The sequence below is a fragment of the Erigeron canadensis genome, chromosome 1 (genome assembly GCF_010389155.1).
Source record: "Erigeron canadensis isolate Cc75 chromosome 1, C_canadensis_v1, whole genome shotgun sequence".
Lineage (NCBI taxonomy): Eukaryota > Viridiplantae > Streptophyta > Magnoliopsida > Asterales > Asteraceae > Erigeron > Erigeron canadensis.
The window spans coordinates 28,786,907-28,809,122 of record NC_057761.1 but is presented as its reverse complement, the minus strand read 5'-3'; the positions used below and the strand labels follow the sequence as shown (position 1 = coordinate 28,809,122).

At 33.2% G+C, this 22,216-nt stretch overlaps 2 protein-coding genes across 3 annotated transcripts; one reads left to right on the top strand and one right to left on the bottom strand.

The window, feature by feature from the left end:
• The first annotated feature begins 8,522 nt into the window (after positions 1 to 8,522).
• Positions 8,523 to 14,986, top strand: LOC122597113 (phosphoinositide phospholipase C 2-like). Of its 2 annotated transcripts, none has more exons than XM_043769746.1 (9): positions 8,523 to 8,932; positions 9,790 to 9,986; positions 10,135 to 10,270; positions 10,833 to 11,075; positions 11,162 to 11,373; positions 11,505 to 11,622; positions 13,586 to 13,729; positions 13,953 to 14,039; positions 14,444 to 14,986. In XM_043769746.1, the coding sequence occupies exons 1-9, from the start codon at positions 8,624 to 8,626 to the stop codon at positions 14,735 to 14,737; spliced, it is 1,740 nt and encodes a 579-aa protein (XP_043625681.1). In that variant the 5' UTR covers positions 8,523 to 8,623; the 3' UTR covers positions 14,738 to 14,986. The 2 variants fall into 2 exon arrangements, with proteins under 2 accessions (XP_043625681.1, XP_043625686.1); XM_043769751.1 differs by lacking the exon at positions 8,523 to 8,932 and adding an exon at positions 9,353 to 9,432.
• A 1,375-nt stretch (positions 14,987 to 16,361) lies between these two features.
• LOC122587419 (putative serine/threonine-protein kinase-like protein CCR3) lies at positions 16,362 to 18,999 on the bottom strand. Its single transcript, XM_043759619.1, has one exon. The coding sequence runs from the start codon at positions 18,861 to 18,863 to the stop codon at positions 16,518 to 16,520; it is 2,346 nt and encodes a 781-aa protein (XP_043615554.1). The 5' UTR covers positions 18,864 to 18,999; the 3' UTR covers positions 16,362 to 16,517.
• Between the last annotated feature and the right edge of the window lie 3,217 nt (positions 19,000 to 22,216).

Sequence of the window (22,216 nt, the reverse complement as noted above, 5' to 3'; positions counted from 1 at the left end):
TATTTCTATAATTAGCTACAAGATAGACCCATTGGCGGATCTATATGGAAACTAAGGGGGTCATTGAACCTCCTTAAGAAAAAGTAATACTCCGTATATACAAAGCCTATATCTCTCTACCTATTAAAGGAGGAGGGTTCTTTTTCCAATTGTTTATGTGTCACCTAATTAACATATCTTTCCAATTTTCTTTTATTTACACACATGCCCCAAAATTTTAATATTTATTTTTTTACATACATTTTATATTTAAAATTAGATTCTGTCTAATGGTTAGTTTAAAATAATTTTACTTTACGGAGTCCGTGTGTTAACACGGGACTACGTCTAGTTCGTATTATGTTGAACCTCCTTATAAAAGCTAAATAAACCTCCTTGGACTTTAAGATTGAAAGGTAAACCCAATATCACTTAGAAAGGCCTAAAACCCAAACTTATCTTATTTCTCTACCACTTATTTTGATTCCATAGTTTCAAACGTAAAATCGACTTGCATTCAAATTCAACTTTATATTTAAAAATATATTTTAAAAAAATGACTTTCATTAATATTAAGATTATAGATAAAATTCATAACATTTCATTTATAATAACTAATAATATAAACACAAATAATGTAATTTGTAAACAAAGAATTATTAATCTTTCACAATTTTCAGATAAACCAATAAAATTTAAACAAATAACGTAAATTTTTACATAAAAACGAAAAACACCCTAAACTCCTCTATAGTCTATAGTTCTATACGATTTGGTACTAATATCACCACTCTTTATATTATTAATAAAAAAAGTCTCCCAAAAATTATTACTCGTATTATTTTATTATCTATAAATATAAAACCTTGAAAAATCTCTCACATATTATAAACTCCAAAAAAATACGGCAAAAAAAGAGCTACGATCGATTACCAAAAGGGGTTTTTTTTTTATATAATTTGTTCATATTTAATCATTATTATTATTTAATATTGAATTCTTATGTTATTGTTATTATTATCTCTTCTAATTTATTTTGTTATCCATTATAGCTTCATTATGACTTCTTGTTCAACAACAAAAAATAAAACTACATTAGTTTATCTTGAAAATCTTAAGCCAACACATGTTAATCATCATCTACGACTCCGTGTTGTGCATGTATGGCCTGTTTTGGAGTGGAACAACCCGAAGAAAATCAAAAAGTTCGAGATGGTCTTTGTTGATGAATTGATATGTGTTTTCAAATTATATAATATATACTTTTTGTTTCTCTTGTTTGTTGAGCCTAACTTTAAATTGTTTAGTATAAAATTGTTGTTTATGTTTGTAGTAAGTTTAGATATAAAAAACTGCAAATTTTTTATTTAACTAAAGTTGAAAAAAAAAGGTAAACTAGAATCAATATTTATTTGGAGATAATTTTCATATGTTTCTTCTTTAGCTTTCGTATTGATTAATAAAATCGTTGCGCAATATATGTATTATGTACACGTTATGATTTGGTAATGAGTCTTGACGATCATGAGCTGATTCAACATTGGAGATAAAAGTATTATGAACATTTTCTTGAAATTTGTTTTGGTTTACCAAGAATCAATTTTATGGTTCTTTGGGTATGTGATAACTTAATTGTAGTATGCTTAAATAACAGAATTTATCATTATTCATTACTTGACATATCTTTAGTTCTTTTATCATGGTTTTATAGCTAATAATGGTTTTATCATGATTTTGATATGTATAATAGGTCTTTCCCGAAAGATTAATTTATTACGCATTAATTCTTCAATTTTTTGCCTTATTTTAATTGTTTTATGTATTATTTTATGTTTTTTTAAAAAAAATTTTCGGTATCTATTTAATATATATTTGAATTCTAATTTTTTAGCTTTGATTGATATAGTTTGATACTACCCGTCCATCAGACGAGCCTGATCACTAGTAGAGTAGTAGCTTTATATAAATCTAGTAGGATTTGTCTAATTAGATGCTTTGCAACCTTGAATGATAAGTTACAAAGATAACGAGTTTGAAACACGTTAGTATATGCCAAGGACTTGTAGTAGTACCAAATGGTATAGAACTATAGACTATAGAGGAGTTTAGGGTGTTTTTCGTTTTTATGTAAAAATTTACGTTATTTGTTTAAATTTTATTGGTTTATCTGAAAATTGTGAAAGATTAATAATTCTTTGTTTACAAATTACATTATTTGTGTTTATATTATTAGTTATTATAAATGAAATGTTATGAATTTTATCTATAATCTTAATATTAATGAAAGTCATTTTTTTAAATATATTTTTAAATATAAAGTTGAATTTGAATGCAAGTCGATTTTAAGTTTGAAACTATGGAATCAAAATAAGTGGTAGAGAAATAAAATAAGTTTGGGTTTTAGGCCTTTCTAAGTGATATTGGGTTTACCTTTCAATCTTTAAAGTCCAAGGAGGTTTATTTAGCTTTTATAAGGAGGTTCAACATAATACGAACTAGATGTAGTCCTGTGTTAACACACGGACTCCGTAAAATAAAATTATTTTAAACTAATCATTAGACAGAATTTAATTTTAAATATAAAATGTATGTAAAAAAATAAATATTAAAATTTTGGGGCATGTGTGTAAATAAAAGAAAATTGGAAAGATATGTTAATTAGGTGACACATAAGCAATTGGAAAAAGAACCCTCCTCCTTTAATGATTAAATATGAACAAAGTATATAAAAAAAACCCCTTTTGGTAATTGATCGTAGCTCTTTTTTTGGAGTTTATAATATGTGAGAGATTTTTCAAGGTTTTATATTTATAGATAATAAAATAATACGAGTAATAATTTTTGGGAGACTTTTTTTTATTAATAATATAAAGAGTGGTGATATTAGTACCACACTTTATTATTCATTTACCACAATGTACAACTTTTAATACGGATTGTACAAGTTAACACTGCATGATTGTGGTATATTAATCAAATGTTGTGGTATTAATATCACCTCCCTAATATAAAGGTCGGCCTTAATAAGTATAACTATTAAAAAATTAAAGGATTAATAAGGAGGGAGGATTAGGCTCAAAAAGGGGATTAGAGGTGCCAAGTGTACCCACAACTAGGGTTGTCAATCTCGACCCAACCCGAAAAAAGTCAGGTTAGGGTTGGGGATTTTCGACCCACCAACCCGTCAACCTGGATTTTTTTGGGTTGGGTTGTTAGGTCGACCTGCCAACCCAATATCTTAAAAATATTTGGTTTATATATAGTATCTTATACTCCACAATCTACTTATCCATATGTTCCGTTCTCATATTCTATATATCTAATCAAACCTAACTTCGCATATAAAATAAGAGGAGGATTTAAAAGTTTGTGAGATGCTGATGTTGGGTGACACACTATGTTTATCAACTTTCTGGCAAGTTTTAACAATACCCTCAAATTTCTTTCTTTTTTGGTACTTTTTGTTTTCAGCATACACATCAATAATAGAGCTTTATATTGGTTGATTTATTCTGTTATATATTTATATATATTTGCTTATCAGGTCATATGGGTTGGGTCATGGGTTGACGGGTTGTGGGTCAGGGTTGAAATTTCTAATCTGAAATTTTTAGTGGATTGGGTTAGGGTCAAAGTTTTTCAACGCACCAACCCGTCAACCTAAACCCGAATCCATTGATAGCCCTACTACCCACAACCTCATCTCTTAATTAATGATAACGATAAATCAACCTAATTAGTATGCTTAAAAATCAGCCTAATTATAAAATGATGACAAGTGAAAAAATCAGAAGGCAAATTCTTAAGGTATTAGGAAAGAGAATCAGTGGAATCCACATGTTAAATTGTTAAGGTATTAGGTTGATTGTAGGCACATAAGTTAGATTGATTAATCACTTTTCTTTAATTATATTATAGATATAGATACTCGTATTAGTTTCCACCGGAAGATATCAAAATTTATAAGTAAAATAAGCAAGACATCTAATTCAATATAGAAGAACAAAGCAAGGTTGGCCATTTGCCATCCTGACTCCAATCATATATAAAGCATATTCCATATGCCAAAGAAACACTTGTCATTTGCATTACAAAGAAACACTTTTTTAGTTATTTTTTTATATAGTTCTAAAAGTTTTAAAACATCATATTTTTATCATTTGAGTGAAAAACGACTTTGACCATATGTACGATATTTTAAATCGATTTCATTGATTGAAAAAAGACAGCTATCCCTGTCTATGTTTCCCATGGAGAAATAAAGAAACAACCTTTGTTTTAGTTTTATCTTCTTTAAATGTATAATTTCGTCTCTGTATTTTAGATTCCTGCATCAAAGTTTTTTTTTTTTTTTTTAACAGTGTATTCGAGATCGGGACACCTTACCGTATAACGGTGAATCTCTTCCCGTACTCTAGACTACGAAGTGTCGACCATAAGCCGTTACAGGTGATTTAAAGGAAAAAACCCCTAAGAAATGTCACTTTAAAGAATAGAACCCATGACCAGGGTAAAACCAGGGATGACTATTATTTATACGTTTGATAATGCTTATACAACTATTGTGCTTGAATTATGACATGTTTTATCAAGTGTCATCACCTGTCAGATCTTTATGTATATGTGTAAGTTTGTCAAATTAGTTACACTACAAGAAAAATATGGATTAGGGACGAAAAACATTTGGTCACTAATTTATCATAATGACCAAATTTTCGTCATTAACAATTAAAATTTGGTCACTATTGTGGTTAGTTACCAAATTTTTGTGGTTAGTTACCAAATTTTGGGTGGTCAATTTTCGTCACTAAAGCTCCGTCACTAATTTACCCTATTTACTAAAAACTAATTGGTTTTTTACAAGACTTTATGCATAATGTACAACTTACATGACTTTCAGCATAATGTACAACTTTATTAACTTTTTAGATATATATTAATTAAATTTACACACTATTTTCTCATCTTTTTTTTTTTTGCCCTTCTCTTCTTCCTTTTCATATATCATGAGGTCTTCAACCGCCACTTGAACTCGGTAACATATGCGCTGATAGGTCGATAGCATCAATCTCGTACTCAAAAAACTGCACACGATATTTACAAAAAAATTTTAAAAAAAAAACAGCCTTATACCTTGGAGAAAAAATCAGCTCTGGTAAAAGAAAGGAATTAACTTACAGTGGAAATCACAAGTGTCGTCTCTGTTAGCTTTTCCAATCATCCATTCAATGAGATCGAGCTCCGGTAGCTTCCCGTTCGATTTTTCGTCATCCACGCCGCATACGATGAACCGGCTGGTGACAATCGGTTGTGACAACCACCGACCACCTACCAGTCTCCTATCTTCATGATCTGCCGTTACGACTGTGCGTTTGATTCGATGAACCACCTCCTCCGCCATACATCTAACCAAAAAATTATCAAATGCATCGACATCTACATCTATCTAAATCTATATTGCTTTAAACTTGCATTTAATTGAAAAAAATTGGATTTAAATGTAAAAAGCTTTTATATGAGAAGAAAATTAGGAAGAAGATGTCAAGAAAAATATTGTTTGTTAAAAGATTAAAGCTATTGTGAGATTGGAATGAGTATAGGAAAATTATACTCTGTTGTCTGTTTTTGAGATATAGAAACCAGCCATGTGAAATTGCTAATGTATAGATGAGATGTAACTTTAAAGATTTTAATCATAGTCGTTAATTCAAAAGTGAATTCCAACCTTACCCTGTATTGTGAAAGTAAAATAACTCCATGTGTAAAACTGTGCAAGTGCATAGATACGAGTCATGCACTCATTATGTAACACAACAGAATACTTTACAAACCATGCTATTGTAAGTTGTAACTGCAAGCTTAAACTAAGTTCTTAATTTGAAAAAAGTTAAGCAAGTCAACAACAAATCAACTACGACAACGACAAACATATCATATATAATCGAAAATTTGGTCTATGTCTAAATTACTTTTTCTATATATTTTTAAGAGTTATATGACAATTACATTGCTTTACGTAAGTATCATTGACATTGAACATTTTTACTACAAAAAATGTTTCAATGGCATATGGGTTAATGTTGCTTAAAATTATGTTAGCTAAAAGTATTGTTATTTTTCTCGGGGCAACGCCGGGACAATATATATGCATATATGTCTTTGGAAAACCAACAAATATGACTCTTCGTAATTTCTATGTATTGTATGCGTTTTACTTACGTCTTTAGAGTACTTAAAAGCTACAACACACAAAATCTACGAGCCCCGGACAACGCCGGGGCACACTAACTAGTTTTGTCTGGAAACAAAAAAATTGTTATTTTTTTGCCACTAATTTTGTATAATGATCAAATTCAGTTACCACCTTTTTTTAAGGGAAGTGATCTGTACACCACCACATTTTGACCGTACACCACCAAACATGCTATATAGTATTGTACTGTAATAACACTTTAAAGCACATTTGGTAGTGTACAGATCATCTCTTTTTTTTTAATGGTAATTAAATAAGTTATTGATGACCAAATTTTAGTTGCCACTAAGAAAAATGGTCACTAAAGAACTTTTTTCTTGTATTGTTATATTTATCATTTTATTTTATTTGAATTTTTGTTTTTTTTTTGCAAAAGCTTTTAAGCTTTTATGGGCAAAACACAACTTTTGAGCTTAGTTTATATATTCAAAGCTCTCAAAAACGCTACACCAGCCACACAATTATAACAAGGGTAATGATCAATCTTCCTAATTGGTTAGCCTAAAAATCCTCCTAATTAATAGTATCGTGACATGTGGAAAATCAGGGGGTGAGATTAGGAAAGAGAATTAGTGGATTACATGTGTTAAAGTGGATATATTAGGAGGATTTTTAGTAGGATTGGTTAAGAGGATTTATCATTTTCCTTATAACAAACAAGTATTTAGGCGACACCAAACAATTCATGCGCTGCGACAACATCACAATTAAGGAGTACTAATGAAAAACAAACCAGGTTATACATAAAAAATAAAGTGTCTTTCACACAACCTATATTTTCTTTCATCGTTTTACATGTATCTCATGGTTGATTTATCATTAACTTTTTGTTAACGTCATCTATGTTTCCTAATCTTGATTCTTGAAGTTTACAAATATGAAATATCTGATACGTATTGAAGCTAGTTAGTGGTATCATGGTCCTTTTGTTTAACGGGGAAAAAACTAATTTTGGTACGGGTCTAGGTTGTGTTTGACAAGGCTTAAACGAGTCATACAAGTCATGTTACTCGAAAGCTACGAGCTCGGTTTTTGGAAAGCGCTATTCAAGCAAACTTAAACGTGTTAGAGCCTAGTCTACTAAATAAACTAGCACGTTACCCGAATACCCGCGATACGGCGATGGTCGCAATGGCGACGATGTGGTGGTGGGGGGCGACTGATGGTGGTAGATGAGACGTTGAGTGGTGTATATAATTTGATGTAAAGGGTTAATGAACATATTTTAAAAGATAAATGATTGATAGTGTAATTTAATCATTAATGTCAACGGGGTAGTGTAAGTGAAAATATTTTAAATTGTGCTAAGTGAACATATTACATATTTTTTTAAAACTTCCAAATATAAAATGTTATTCTTTTTTATAATACCATATAGAAGTATAGATATAGATAAGCTTGAGTTAGAGTCTCAAACACTAAATTCATGAGTCTAAAGTGTTGGGGATATATAGTAAAAAACAAACAAAACCGGATATTAAATTATCTTTGAAGGCGTGAAACACTTTTATTCAATCAATACGGTGGTTCACCCCAAAATATTCAATGTGATCGATACAATCAGAAATTCGTTAATTTTTGATATGTTTGTGATTGAGAGTGTGTGGACCAAAGAGAATTCTGGTGAGAATTCGTAATGAATAGAATGAAGGATCCAAAGCCCATAAACGACCTTTTAAGCAATTATAATTGTAACTTTACAAGGTTGGCAATAATGGCTCCTCATGTTTTGAAAATAATTTCTGAGACGTTTCGAAAAGCTCGACCCCAGCCAAGGGCTTCCCCTTGGACCCCGTCGATGGCTGCCGCCATTTTCGACCTCGCTCCCGGACTCCCCGTCCCTTAGGGGCTTAATGTCATAATATAGCGTGTAAGAATCAGTTGTCAATTTCGTTAAGTATAATCTACAAAAGAGATCAACAACAAAACTGACAAACGGTGCAAATATCTCTAGTAAATTATGAAGGTAACTATCATCATTCATTGTTTCGAACCAAACACCTCTATGGAGTTGACCGTAAGACTCATGAACATGTAGTCATCGCGTTCCATCCGTGTCACTCCTCCTTCACACACCAGTACACACACATATATATACATACACATAATACACCGGGTCCCACCATGAGGACTATATATGTATATCCCAAGTTCCCAACTGCCTCGCTGTCTTATATAAAAATACAAACAAATCAATAATAACAAAAATCAATAAATCATCTCTAAAATCTTTACTAAAATTAAACTAAAACTAAATAAATACTTTCCCATCCATTCAAGCAAAAAAAATAAAATAAAATAAAACCAAAATCCAACTTACATAAATCGATCCTTTTTTTTTTTTTGAACAAAGAAAAAAACAAAGGCAGAGTCAGAGTCAGGCAAGCAATAATGTCGTCAAACAAACAAACATACAAAGTATGTTTCTGTTTCCGGCGAAGATTCCGGCTAGCAGCCACAGAAGCACCGGCTCAGATCAAGTCATTATTCGATGAGTATTCAGAAAACGGGATAATGAACGCTGAATGCTTTAAGAGGTTTTTAGTTGAAGTTCAAAAAGAAGAGAAAGCTACAGTTGAAGATGCACAATCCATTATGCATTCAACTGCCCATATTTTTCATAGAAAAGGATTTAATCTTGAAACCTTTTTTAAGTATCTTTTTGGTGATCTTAATCCTGCACTTGATCCTAATCCTTCGGTAAAAAATTTTTCTATGATTTTTTTTACCTTTTACTGCGTGTTAATATATTTTTATTTATATTAACCTTTTACTGCGTGTTAACTTTTTTTGTTTCTGGATTTGGTCTGTACCATAATTATAGTTATGTTTTTGTCGGCTTTCTATATTTAGAAATTTAGAATTTTTTTTTCTTCATTTTGTTATCTACAGTTTGAGGATGAGGATTTTACTGGAAATAACTATGTGCTTTTTTTTTTCTTTCTAGATATAAGATTTTTATATATGATTGGTGAATTGATAATTGGTCAAGTGTATTAAAATTTGTCACGTGTGTGTAAACAATATCTAAACAGTTGATTATATCCATTAAGTTTTCAATACATTGGTATTGTTTGTTTATGGTTACCTCATTATTATGTAACCGGTAAGCAGTGATTTCGCTGACATGGCAACCGAATAAGTTTTCACGTCTCATCAAAATGGTGATATTTACTAGATATGGAACTTCAATACACACGGTAATAAAACATTAAAACGTGACTAGTTTGATACATTTTGTTTGGGTGGTGATCTGTATGCCATCATTTTTTAACCGACATCACCAAACATGTTTTACATTATTGTACTGTACAACACGTTAAAATATGTTTAGTGGTGTATGGCCGAAAAGTTAGTGGTATATAGATCACCACCCATTTTGTTTAGTTAATAGACAAAGTGTTGATGTTGTTTGTAAGTGTGTGAAAATTGGATGTTAGATTGCACCAAAAGAATAACTTGAAAGAATGGATAATGTTTTGGTTGGAATAAGTAAGTTACCGAAATGCTTTTCTTACTTAATTGGTATGATGGTGAATATGTTTATTATGTTTCAGGTTCATCATGATATGAATTTACCGTTGTCTCACTACTTTATCTTCACCGGTCATAATTCCTATCTAATTGGGAACCAACTGAGCAGTGACTGTAGTGATGTACCGATCATTCAAGCTTTGGAGAGAGGTGTAAGAGTCATTGAGTTAGATATATGGCCTAACTCGGCCAAGAATGACGTGGATGTTCTACATGGAAGGTATTGTGAACGCACATTATTGCTCATTTTCCAAAAAAGAACGAAATTGGATTATTGTTATAAAAGCAATTGTGTTGTTACATCTAGTCTAGAATTAATTTGTGTGGCTTGTGAGGCAATGTTATTAATTGTTAGTTTGGTTTTGTAGGACTTTGACCACTCCAGTTCAATTGATTAAGTGTTTAAAGTCTATCAAGGCTCATGCCTTTGTTGCATCCGAGTACCCTGTTGTAATTACCCTGGAAGACCACCTTACTACAGAGCTTCAAGCTAAAGTGGCTAAGGTGAGTAACTTCTCCTTAGGAGGTGTTTGGATGTGCGTTTTAAACCTGATTAGTTAGTTTTTGAATAATTATAATCAGATAATTAGTTATATTAATGGACCCTTAGAAATAGTAGTTCAACTTGCTTTTGTTGTATTAAAAGTAATACTCCGTAAAAGTTTTGATGGAATCTTAGAAATTAATAGATCAAAACTGATATTCTGCTGGAAAATGGAAAAGATACGGCTTGTGAGATGACAGTAAAGTTTTCCCAAATTATGTTAAAAGAATGGGTAGTTATATTTTACTATTTGGTGATAAGCTTTGTTGCAGCTAGAATGAAACTGATTATCTAAAATTAATTAGACAATGAGAAGCAAAATATGTTTAAATAAACATCTAAAAGTGATTATTGTGATTACAAGCTGCAACAAATTATCAGTTTCAAAATGCAAATTCAAACACTTCCTTAGTTCCTCTTATTTGGAATATATTGAGGTGTTGAATCCCTCTTCTAAATGACACTTTTAAGGTCTTAAGAGTTTTCTTGATCTCATTATTTTCCACTGTGACTAAATTGTAGATGATTACTGAAACATTTGGAGACATGCTTTTTACTCCCGAGACAGAAAGTTTAGCGGAATTCCCATCTCCTGAAAGTCTGAAAAAAAAGATTATTATATCTACTAAACCTCCAAAAGAATACCTTAAAGCAAAAGAAGCCAAGGCTGGTGGAAATGGTTCGCAGAAGGAGAATGACTCGGCTGCGGAAGCTTGGGGTGGTGAAATACCCAGCTTTAAATCTAGAAGTACTGCTGATTTTAAGGTACTTATTTATCACTTGCTTACTGATCCAAATTCATAATCAGGAAGACAAAGTTGGTTTCATGCCATCTGACTTGTCTTTTACAGGAGGATTTGGAAGAAGAAGTGGAAGAAGAGGAAGATATTCAAGATGACCATTGTGCCCCTGAATATAGGAATCTGATTGCTATACATGCTGGAAAGGGTAAGGGTGGTTTAGACGATTGGTTGAGAGTTGACCCCGATAAAGTTAGACGTCTTAGCTTAAGCGAGCAAGAGCTTGAAAAGGCGGCAAAAACTCACGGGCCGCAGATTGTCAGGTATTGTCTAATCTATTCATGAATATTCTCCTAGTATTGCTAATAATGTATTTTTAAAGCTGAACATGTTTGGAGCATATATCAATTTTACTGTTGTTTACAAAGATGTGCTAAAAGCTGGCTTTCTTCAGGTTCACCCAGAGGAATATTCTGAGAGTGTACCCCAAGGGAATACGGTTTGACTCATCTAACTACAACCCACTGATTGGGTGGATGCATGGAGCTCAGATGGTTGCATTTAATATGCAGGTTAGTCCTCGAGTATCTTAACTTAATTTCTGTTCTATTCTTTACATTTTGCAAATCTTTGTGGGTTAATTCTTTACTTTTTTGCTCTACTTATCACGACTACCATACTACGCCAAACCTAGACTGTATGTGGTTACTTAAGAAGATCGGATGGGTGGGAAATGGGTCACACGGATTTATATTGGAATAGGACATTATTTGTTATGTTGTAAAACAGGCTGGTCTTTTGAGCTACAAATGCCTTTTTCTCATTTTTTGATGTCTTTTTATACTTCATTGGTTACAAAAAACAATATTATCACAATGATAACTAATTTTGATGAAAAACGATTTAGGAGGTTGTATCTTGACTTTGGCCAAGTTCTGACCCATTTACCCCCTTATTATGTTGATTTGAGATTTGTTTTTTTATATATATAAAAAAAAACAACGCAAATTGACCCATGTAATAAGTTAATGGATAGAAATTGCTACATCTAATCTGATGTTTGTAGAATATATAAACTAGGTGGTGATTTTATATTTATTGATATATCTGCATATAAATTGAGTTTAGTAAAGTACTAATAATAATATAAAACTGCAGTACGAATGGAGTTTCCCTTGTTATGTCAGCCACCATGTCTTGATTTTCTTGCTTTACTTTTTATGAATCATACTTCATGGACAATCCATGGTATTTTTATCTATATGTAGTTGCAACTCAAAATCTGAAGACAGAAAAAATATAGCAATATGAATTCTTCCTTGTGCTTCGTTGGTTATAATCCATCACTTTCTACATCTTCGATATACGTTCCTGGCAAATTATAATAGCTACATGCACTAACATCATTCTGATAGTATCCAACTAACATTCTATCGGTAGTGGTCAAATTACAAACATAATTCCCTGCCTTGTTATCAAAACTTAACTTAACCTTCTTGATCTTCTGTACAGTGCTAATCTTTGCTATTAGTCAAAGAGGATATATTTCTTATATGGCAATACTTGCCATTTTGTGATTCAGACTGGCGTATTAGTTTTTATGCCATACAAGTAGAATTTAAACTCTGAAAGGATTAAACCTAAAACCAAGCATAAGTTTGGTACCCACATGTATCTGTAGTTGTTTGCCAACCTTCTTGCCGTGGCCTGTGTGGCAAATAAAAATCACCCAACAAAGTGACACATTAACAAGTCAAAAATTGGTATAAAATTAAAATATCGTGTCAACAGTATTTCTGCTCACCCACCACTGCCTGAGCCTTTGTAACTTGTTAGCATACTACATTCTTTAATTATAGGGCACTCTGCCTTGCCCAAACCAATAAGCCATATTACATCTGCCAAAAAGGGTACCTTCCAACCATAGTCACATGGAGTCTCCAGCACACAAAACCACCAGCGTGGTGAGGGCACAATGGGTGAGTGGTCGGTGGGTTAGTAACTGGTCATTGGTAGTTATAATATCAACTCAAAAGCATAACGCTAATAAGAAAAGAAAATTTTTTTTACCCATAGGAAGCTTTCCGCATGCATTTTTAAGTTGTCATCTATCAATTTCTACATCTTTTATATACTCTTAGAGTACGTGTAGTACCATTGTTATTTCTTCTTATTTGCTAATTCAAATGACGTGAACTGGATTGTATGTTATTAAAGTTCGGTTGTGTTATGAATTTTACTACTTAAGGAAGTAAGTTTCCATATTTATCTGTATGGTTGGCATTTTCCTTGCCTTGGTTCAGCCATCATCTCCAATTTTAAGTTAAAAGGTGAGGTTGAACTTCATCATCATGCTTATAAATGATGTAATTGTGTATTCTTTATGTAGTAAAAAGACCCTTTAGTCTCGGTCTCCATTAAGTCGGTTATCATGCTGACAACTCTGAAGCCTTGTAGTATGACATAATATACTCGGTATAAAAATATGACTCATTTTAAAGTAGCTAACGACGATTAGCGAGTTTCTGTTTGCAGGGCTATGGAAGGTCGCTTTGGGTGATGCAAGGAATGTTCAAGTCCAATGGTGGTTGCGGATATGTTAAGAAACCTGAAATCTTGATGAAAAATGAGTCCATCTTTGATCCTAGAGTCAAATTACCTGTCAAAGTAACCCTGAAGGTAAACAAGAAACCAAGTCTCTATCTCTTGTATGTTTTTCAAATTTCACCCATTCATATATTGTGGGGTCCCATCTCATCGCATCCCATTTTCACCAAGCCAAATTTTTTGGACCCACAAAATAAAATTTTAAATTACCTAAACAAGCAGAATCTAGATTTTCTGAATGCATCTGGTTTAGCGTCTACCGTCTAACTAATTGAACTTCATTAATGATTCTCAGGTGACTGTGTATATGGGTGAAGGATGGTATTTTGATTTCAAGCATACACATTTTGATGCATACTCACCTCCAGATTTCTACACAAGGGTAAGACATTTTCTGTTATGGTCAAGTATTGACCCTTTCCTGTGATTTTCTTTTAATTATTTCTGTAAAGTGTAAATTAGTTTAAACAAAATTGTAAGCAACCATTTCACTGGTTTTAAGGTTCCAATCACTCAAATTCTCATGCTGTGATATACTTTCCACATGTGAAACTCTGTTTCCTATATCATTTTATTCAAGAAGTCAATTGTTATTCCAATAATGTAGTTTTAATCATTTTTAATAAGCTCAGTTTTTAAATAAGTATCGGGACAACAAGTGTTTTGGGTCCTGACTTGGCATGTTCTCTCATACAACTGTCCGTTTTGACGTTGTTACCCAATTTCCCGAACCCATCCATTCCCCCCATCCTCAAACATTTCTTGAACGCTTGATACTCTATGCAGGTCGGAATTGCTGGAGTGCCTGCTGATACTATAATGAAGAGAACAAAGGCAATTGAGGACAACTGGATCCCGGCATGGAATGAAGAGTTTGAATTCCCATTAACAGTTCCTGAACTTGCTCTTCTCCGAATTGAAGTTCATGAGTATGACATGTCAGAAAAGGATGATTTTGGTGGACAAACATGCCTACCCATTTCAGAGCTGCGTAAAGGGATCCGAGCTGTTCCACTGCACAGCCAGAAAGGTGACAAGTATAAGTCGGTAAAGCTACTTATGAGCTTCGACTTTGTTTAATTTAATTCACGTGCCATTCAGGTATCAGTAATGGGTTGCCTTTTGCATTTATTGTGTTTATGTGTCAGCATGTTGATGAGAACCTTGTGTACAATGTTTGTATGTATGTATGTATGTATGTTATATTGTTATATGTCGGAGTGATTTATATGTGAATATGTCTGAGAAGTGTTGTACAAACCCACGAGAAAATATGTATGTTTTTGACAGTTACAATGTGTTTCCTTGTATATATGATTGTTCCAAACATTTTTGTCTTTTTCTTTTTAATATCTTTACACAGAATTTTTTTGATTTAACTTGCCGAAAGATGGGAAAAGGGGATAAAAGGGGGAGGTTTTCAGGAATGACGAGTCTTTTTGACATATTTTAAGTATTCAAACGTTCAACATGACATGATCATTCGTAACTCTCAACTCTTTTGAGATCGAGTCTTAAAGCAGGATGAGACTTGGGTGATGTATCTGGAATTTACAACCTGTACCTTGATCATATGTGCGGTCTGGAGTCTTTTGATACAAGTTATCTGTTAACAAACTGAAAAGTGCAGGCCTTTCGGATTCAGCAAAAATCTTTGACTTGGAAGATGTACTTTCATTCACACATTTGTATATTGATCTAATCGGATAAATGCTCCATCTACTCATCTACCAGACATTTTCTCTATGCGATTTCAGTCGAATATGAGTATATGACTGATTAAATTTTTCTTAATGCTTACATGTAACCGGCTGCCTGTTTGTATAAAGAGATGTTTGTATAACCCAACTTGTACATGATTTTACCGGCTGTCTATTTGTGTCGGATATGGGTTCGCATTTACCCAACCCGTATATGATTCGGTTACTCAATTGGGTTGAAACTTGAAAGTTGATCTAACCATCTGAATCTGTAATGTTTAGATTTACATATCTATAAAATATAAACCCTACTATACTATATTTTTTGAACTCAATGACAGATGCAGCAATTATGTATCTTTATTCACAAATATACCATCAGCAATGTTTAGAAAAAACAAACATAATTTATTTTTTCCAACATAAAGTTTATTTTATATACATCTCTTTATTTATAAGAAAAATAAAATAAAAATGAAGATCACGTGGGATTAAAAAGAAACACAAGAAAACAACCCCTCACCGACTATAAAGACAGAAGATGAAACAATTGACAACCACATTCACATTGTTAATATTCAGTGCAGGTGTTCAAAGCCACTTCGGGTTTTATCAGGGTCTTTGAGTTTTCATGAGGTTTTTTCCCTCAAATACTTGTAATGGTCCATGGTCAACATCCTGTTGTCTAGCATACATACAAAACTTCACCATTATACGGCGAGGTTTCCCTTATATTGTATGTGAGGTTACCCGATGAAAAGAAAACTGGATGCATACAATAGCTAAAAATTATAAGTTTGATACAATAAGAAAACATGAAAAAAACAATGATGGATCCCAGTAATCTATCAATAAAAATCTTAATGAATATGATCTTGTTTACATAAAGAACTTGCCATTTGAAACCAAAATCCAAAATAATAAAATGAACTGATGGTTCAAATTTTTGTGATGAAAACCAACCCACTGTATCCTAAAAAACAAACAAATGGTGACTTATTCCCTTTCAAGAATCTTGATGATACCTTCAAAGAATTGCATTTGCAAAATGTTGCATCCAACATATCTACAATCTTTACAAATATACTCTCAAGTCCAAAATACTAAATAAAAAAAAATTCAAAAATCATTAAAGATAAAGTAAAGAAATTGGAAACTAATCAATCTGAAGGTACTGAAACACCACTAGAGATACTACCATGGCTGTCACTGCATAGTCCTAAAGCTCTTTCCAAATTTGACACAATGTCAGTCATAGTTGGTCTATAACTACCTTCTGAATGCACACAATGTAATGCAGTGTATGCCATGAGCTCAACCGCTTCCGCCTCATTATCCTCAGGCGGCCCAACCCGTTTATCCAATATCTTCTCTAATTCACCCGTCATGATTATTGGGACCGCGTAGTCCACCAAGCTAATAGGTGCACCGCCGTTTACTTCAGTGCTCTTGAATATTGCTCTTCTTCCAGTCAAAAGTTCTAGCAATACAACTCCAAAACCATAAACGTCACTCTTGGCAGTCAACACGTTGAGTCCATAGTATTCTGGATCAATGTAGCCAACTGTCCCGGCTGCTTTTGTGGGTTTAAATTCAGAATCAGAAATAGGACTCATTAGTGATAACCCGAAATCAGAAACCCTTGCAACCCATTTAGCGTCTAACAGAATGTTGGATGATTTGATGTCTCTGTGTATTATAGGTGGAACTGCATAGTTGTGAAGGTATTCGATACCTCTAGCAGCATCTAACGCAATTTTGATCCTCATTTTCCAAGAATTCAACAAACTGGGACTCTTTTCGTTGTTTTTAGTCCCATGTAAATGATCATACAATGCTCCATTTTTCATGTAATCATAAACTAGTAGTCTTTCATCGTTTTCTTCGCAATACCCAACTAGTCTTACCAAGTGCTTGTGGTTTAGTCTAGACAAGAATGCCAATTCTGAATCAAACGCGCTTTCTTTCTCTTGAAATTTCTTGGTTTTATCAGTTGCCTCACTTCTTTTAATGGCAACGTCACGACCATCCAACAATTTGCCTCTATACACGACACCAAAACTCCCTTCACCAATTTTATTTTCTAAAGAGAAGTTGTTTGTAGCTAAAGCAAGATCAGCAAACGTGAATTCCTCTTCTTTTTCTGCTTGTTTAGTAGATGGGCCACTTCTTTGTCGCCTAAAACCTCTTGAAAACTGTCGCCTAATTGTAGCAGACCTTGAAATCGGGCTACCATTAGTATGTTGAGGGGCGTTTATTGTAGGCTGAACAGAGTTATGTATCTTCTTTTTACCAAAACAAACACCAGTCCATAAACAATAGATAACAGTACAAATACCAGCAACACCCCCTACCGATCCAACAATAACAAACGCTAATAAACCCTTTGTCAACTTTTTTGAACGAACAATCCTTGGGGACGTTGGAGGTGGTACTAATTCCGGAGTTTGTGGAACCAAAGTAGTTATATCACAAGGTCTACATATACTTCCATAACCAGAACAAAGTGATTCTGATTGCGGATATATACCACATTCACAATCAGACTGAACACAAGGCCCGGGAAGTATTTGATCAAAACCAAGCGGGTTAGAATCATTTCTAACCCACCCATCTCCCCAACAAATCACCGAAAAATTATTAGTTGTCAAACCACAAGTAAAATTCAATCCAGTAACTATAGTTTCAAACGAAACCCTTTCGATATTGCTATTCATAACACCCGCCCTACCTCCCCAACACTCTACATAACCATTTAATCTCCTCAAAGCACAAGTATGGTTAGCACCAAGTGCAAGTGCAAAATATTCAAAAGGCGAATGAATCGGTACATTAAGTTGTCCATAATCATTATTACTACCTCTACATATCAAAAAACCGGTTATATTCACTCCACAAGCATGATTACCACCAACAAAAATACTTATCATACGAAAATTCGAAAACAAACCTTGTATAGAATTTGCCAAATTTGAATTTGACCCGAAACAAACAACCCCATTAGTCTCATTCACACCACAAGTATACCCCAAACCCGAAGAAATAGACGAAATCGTATTTCGTTGATTCACAAAGTCATCATTGCCTCTCCAACAATAAACATTTTGGTTATTTGTTGAATTCATAAGTGCACACACTTGTGTGTCACCTATCGTTAAGTTAAACAGACGAACAGATTCATTATAATAAAGTCTTTTTGGGACGATATTATAATCCCAACACACAAGTGTTGAACCACCCGACCTGATCCCACAAAACACGTCACGACCACCTGCGATGGACTCAAAAGAGACGTTGGAAAATACCGAAAAGATGTTCCCGTTTCGCCAACATTGGATACGTTGACTTGGTTGACCGGCAACTATGCCACAAATGGTGGGAGTATTACCACCATAGGTTATAGAAATGGTTGTGGCGGACCCACCAAGCCCATCGGCTGATGAAAAAATGTAACATGTTAATGTCACAACAAAAATGACGGCAGTGGATGACAAGGGTGACGTCATGTTGTGTGTGAGTTGCCGGAGGTGATGTTTTTCATGACCGGATCGGAATATAAAAGTTTTTTTATTTTTTTTGAGGGATATGAAAAAAAGAAAAAAAAAACTGTTGGGATTTTTAGAATCTAAAAAAGACCGGATTATTCTAACGGAACGTAATTGTTTGTTAAGAATTGGCGTCTACAAGGTGGCAACTTTGACCGATTACTACTTTTGAGTAGTTAGAAAAGAGATAAGTAAGTTACACAAATAGTCCTTCTTCTTGTTATATTATACACTTACGTAGTTATACTTATAATACTTCATTCATATCATTGGTCTTGGTTCGAAAAAATACACAGAGGCCCCGTTCGTTTTTCGTATAAGATTTGTATCTGAACTTGAATATTACTTCTGAATGTTAACAGGTAACAATAACGGCTTGTTTTCAAAATGTGCACGACTCTATGATGGTTATACCTAATTAAGACTTAAATTGTTTGTTAACATATTTAATAAATTTAGCTTATTTGTAACCCTAAAATAATACATTATACATATCGAGCCATAGTGTTACATTAGCATATAGTATCCCAGTATTCGCGCAATACAACGATGTTAGTGGTGTGGTGGTGGGGGACGACTGTTGATGGTAGAGGCAATGTCGAGTAGTGTAGATAATTGATGTATAAATAATTAATGTAAATAGTTAATGTTAAAAGATAAATGATTGATAGTGTAATAAAATTATTAAGGTAAACATTTAACTTTAAATATGAAGCTATTTTTTTATTAGATATTATATAGACTGTAATATAATGGAAATACTACTAAATTCACTATCGTCATGAGAAAATTCTGAAGTTAGAATATCTCCAACTAGAAAATAATCAAAGAAAAACCGAACATTCAAAACTCATGATTTTTGTCATTTTTAAGTATATTCATCATCTTCCTAATGGAACCAAACATCAAATCATGGTTAAGTCAATACATAAAAAAGAGAAGCACTTTTATTGTCGACCTCTAGCTAACATTCATTGAAAAAAAGCCATGTGGGAATTACGGTTGGGCTTTGAATTCAAATTTGAGTTCTAAGGAACCGAGCTATAAATCTGTAACAACATTACAAAGTTTTCTATCACATACGACATATATAACCTCACATTCAATATGCTCTAAATGATTACCGCTTTGGTGCCTAGGGACGAGTGGACATGACCTTAATTGCCAATGATTGTTGATCGGTACAGTATTATAAATTGATATTGAAGCGGCTAATATATATAGAGTGTAACGAATATGAAAATTTCTGATAAAAAGGGCAACAAACAAATGTATGTATGTGCTATGCACATTATATGTTTTGAGATGTGACAGTGTTTAGACAACATGACCAACATGGACCCTATGAACGACTATCAATACAAAAGTATATAGATATATATACAATAAATTAAAGAAACAAAGATTTTGGACTAAAGTTGCGAATAAACAATGTCTAGGGACGATCCTCACAGTTTACTCTAGCGTGTATGTCTCGTTCCATTTAATACATCGAACTTACATTTCAACGAAACCCGAATTTCTATTGAAGAAACTTTTTTGTAGACTTGACATTATTATTGTAATACCTTTAAATGTAGACAGGTGTTAGATAAATGAAAGGAAAATGACATAGAACTATATAAAAGTCATTTTGATTAAGTATATATAAAATTGTTCTTTCACCATAAATCGATATCCAGAAACTATATTATTAATTAGACATGTTTTTTTTTTTTTAAAGGCAGTAACGGATAAATAGCTAACACCCCCCACGCGGATGCGCCACGCCGGTTCATCTCCTGGCAATGCCCTAAAGGATTTGCTCCTCATGTGTTAGATGAGTATAGCATTGCTAAGGCCCCCCTCACAACATTTGCATGTGGCAAGATTCGAACCTGAGACTCCCCAGGAGGAAACCACTTTGTGGAAAACCCCCTGACCACTAGGCTAACACCCCAATAGCTAATTAGACATGTTGAACCAAGACCTTCAATCTATACGACCATATGAAGATTATACATAATTGTTATATATAAAAAAAAAGTTATGAAGTGATAATTCTATCCTTAATGAATTAATTTACACCATTAAAATTTTATTTTTTCACATATTTTTACTATCTCTTTAGATCAATTACCTTTACATCAATTACTTTCATCATTCGCCGCCATCCCCACCGGTCGCCACCACCAGCATATCACCGCCGCATTGCGCGAATATCCGTCTATCTTCTAAAATATTTCAAATACTATCTTTACATCAGTTACATTTACATCAACCTATAACACTTGACACCACCACCACCACCAATAGTCACCTCCGTCACCACCAGTCGCTGATACCACCAGACCGTCATCGTGGCCACCACCACCGCATTGAGCGGAAACCATGCTAACATAATATAATTATTTGACCTTAGGGGTGGATTAATATGGATTTTTCAAAAAATCTCGGTTTCATCCCAGGCATGCGTGTAATTTAAGAGTACTGATAGATTAGAATGTTGTTCTAATATATATATATATATATATATATGAAATCGATAATGTAACTACATTTCAAGTTAAAAATTTTAATACAAAATTTAATTAAGTTTTACAAGCCACGACATTGTGATGAATCTTTTATATATCATCACGCATATAACTATTTAAACTCTTTCAACGTTGTTCTATTAATTCAAGTGGTCCCTGCCTCAATAGCACAGTCGATATCCCCTTCTTGCAATGAAGTTTGGGCCTTGAGAGACCGAGATTCAAATCCGAGCAAGCAAGGTTTTTCCCCAATTTAGCGTCATGCTTTTTGTAGCGGCTAAATTAGTGTAGTTTTCTCTCCCCTGTGGTTCCCTGACTTCGTGGATCGGTCGCTAGTAACTGCATGCCCAATTGAATTTAACGGTTAACCGTCCCGTGACACGAACGTTAAAAAAATTCAAGTGTATACAAAAGAAAAGAAAAAAAAAAAAAACTAGCTATTTTGTAAATTAAGAAAGGGAATCTATTCCCGATTTAGTATAATTTCGATGAATTCAGTTTAACTTTACAGTCATGAATATTTGTCATAACGTTAGAAACAAAATAACATCTTCTTGTTTGCTTTGAACTTTCGTAACATGGGGAAGAAACCAAACTATTCTCGGTGATAATATGTGCAAATAGAAAAAAACAAAACATATAAAAAAGGACAAAGTTGTTTGAAAACATGGATGAATATTATAATTGTGAAGTAGATAAAGTAAAATCACAAGATAACTATTTTAAATGTATTTATATATCATAAAGCAAGTAATAAGATAAAATCGGGAATGTTTTTCGGCTGAGAATATGGTATTG

What these genes read in the sequence shown, in the direction of transcription:
- LOC122597113 (XM_043769746.1), top strand. Translation starts at nt 8,624, where the DNA reads ATGTCGTCAAACAAACAAACATACAAAGTATGTTTCTGTTTCCGGCGA. An exon ending in GTGGATGTTCTACATGGAAG is followed by an intron (nt 9,987 to 10,134) that starts GTATTGTGAACG and finishes TTGGTTTTGTAG; the next exon opens with GACTTTGACCACTCCAGTTC. An exon ending in TTCAAGCTAAAGTGGCTAAG is followed by an intron (nt 10,271 to 10,832) that starts GTGAGTAACTTC and finishes ACTAAATTGTAG; the next exon opens with ATGATTACTGAAACATTTGG.
- LOC122587419 (XM_043759619.1), bottom strand. Translation starts at nt 18,863, where the DNA reads ATGACGTCACCCTTGTCATCCACTGCCGTCATTTTTGTTGTGACATTA.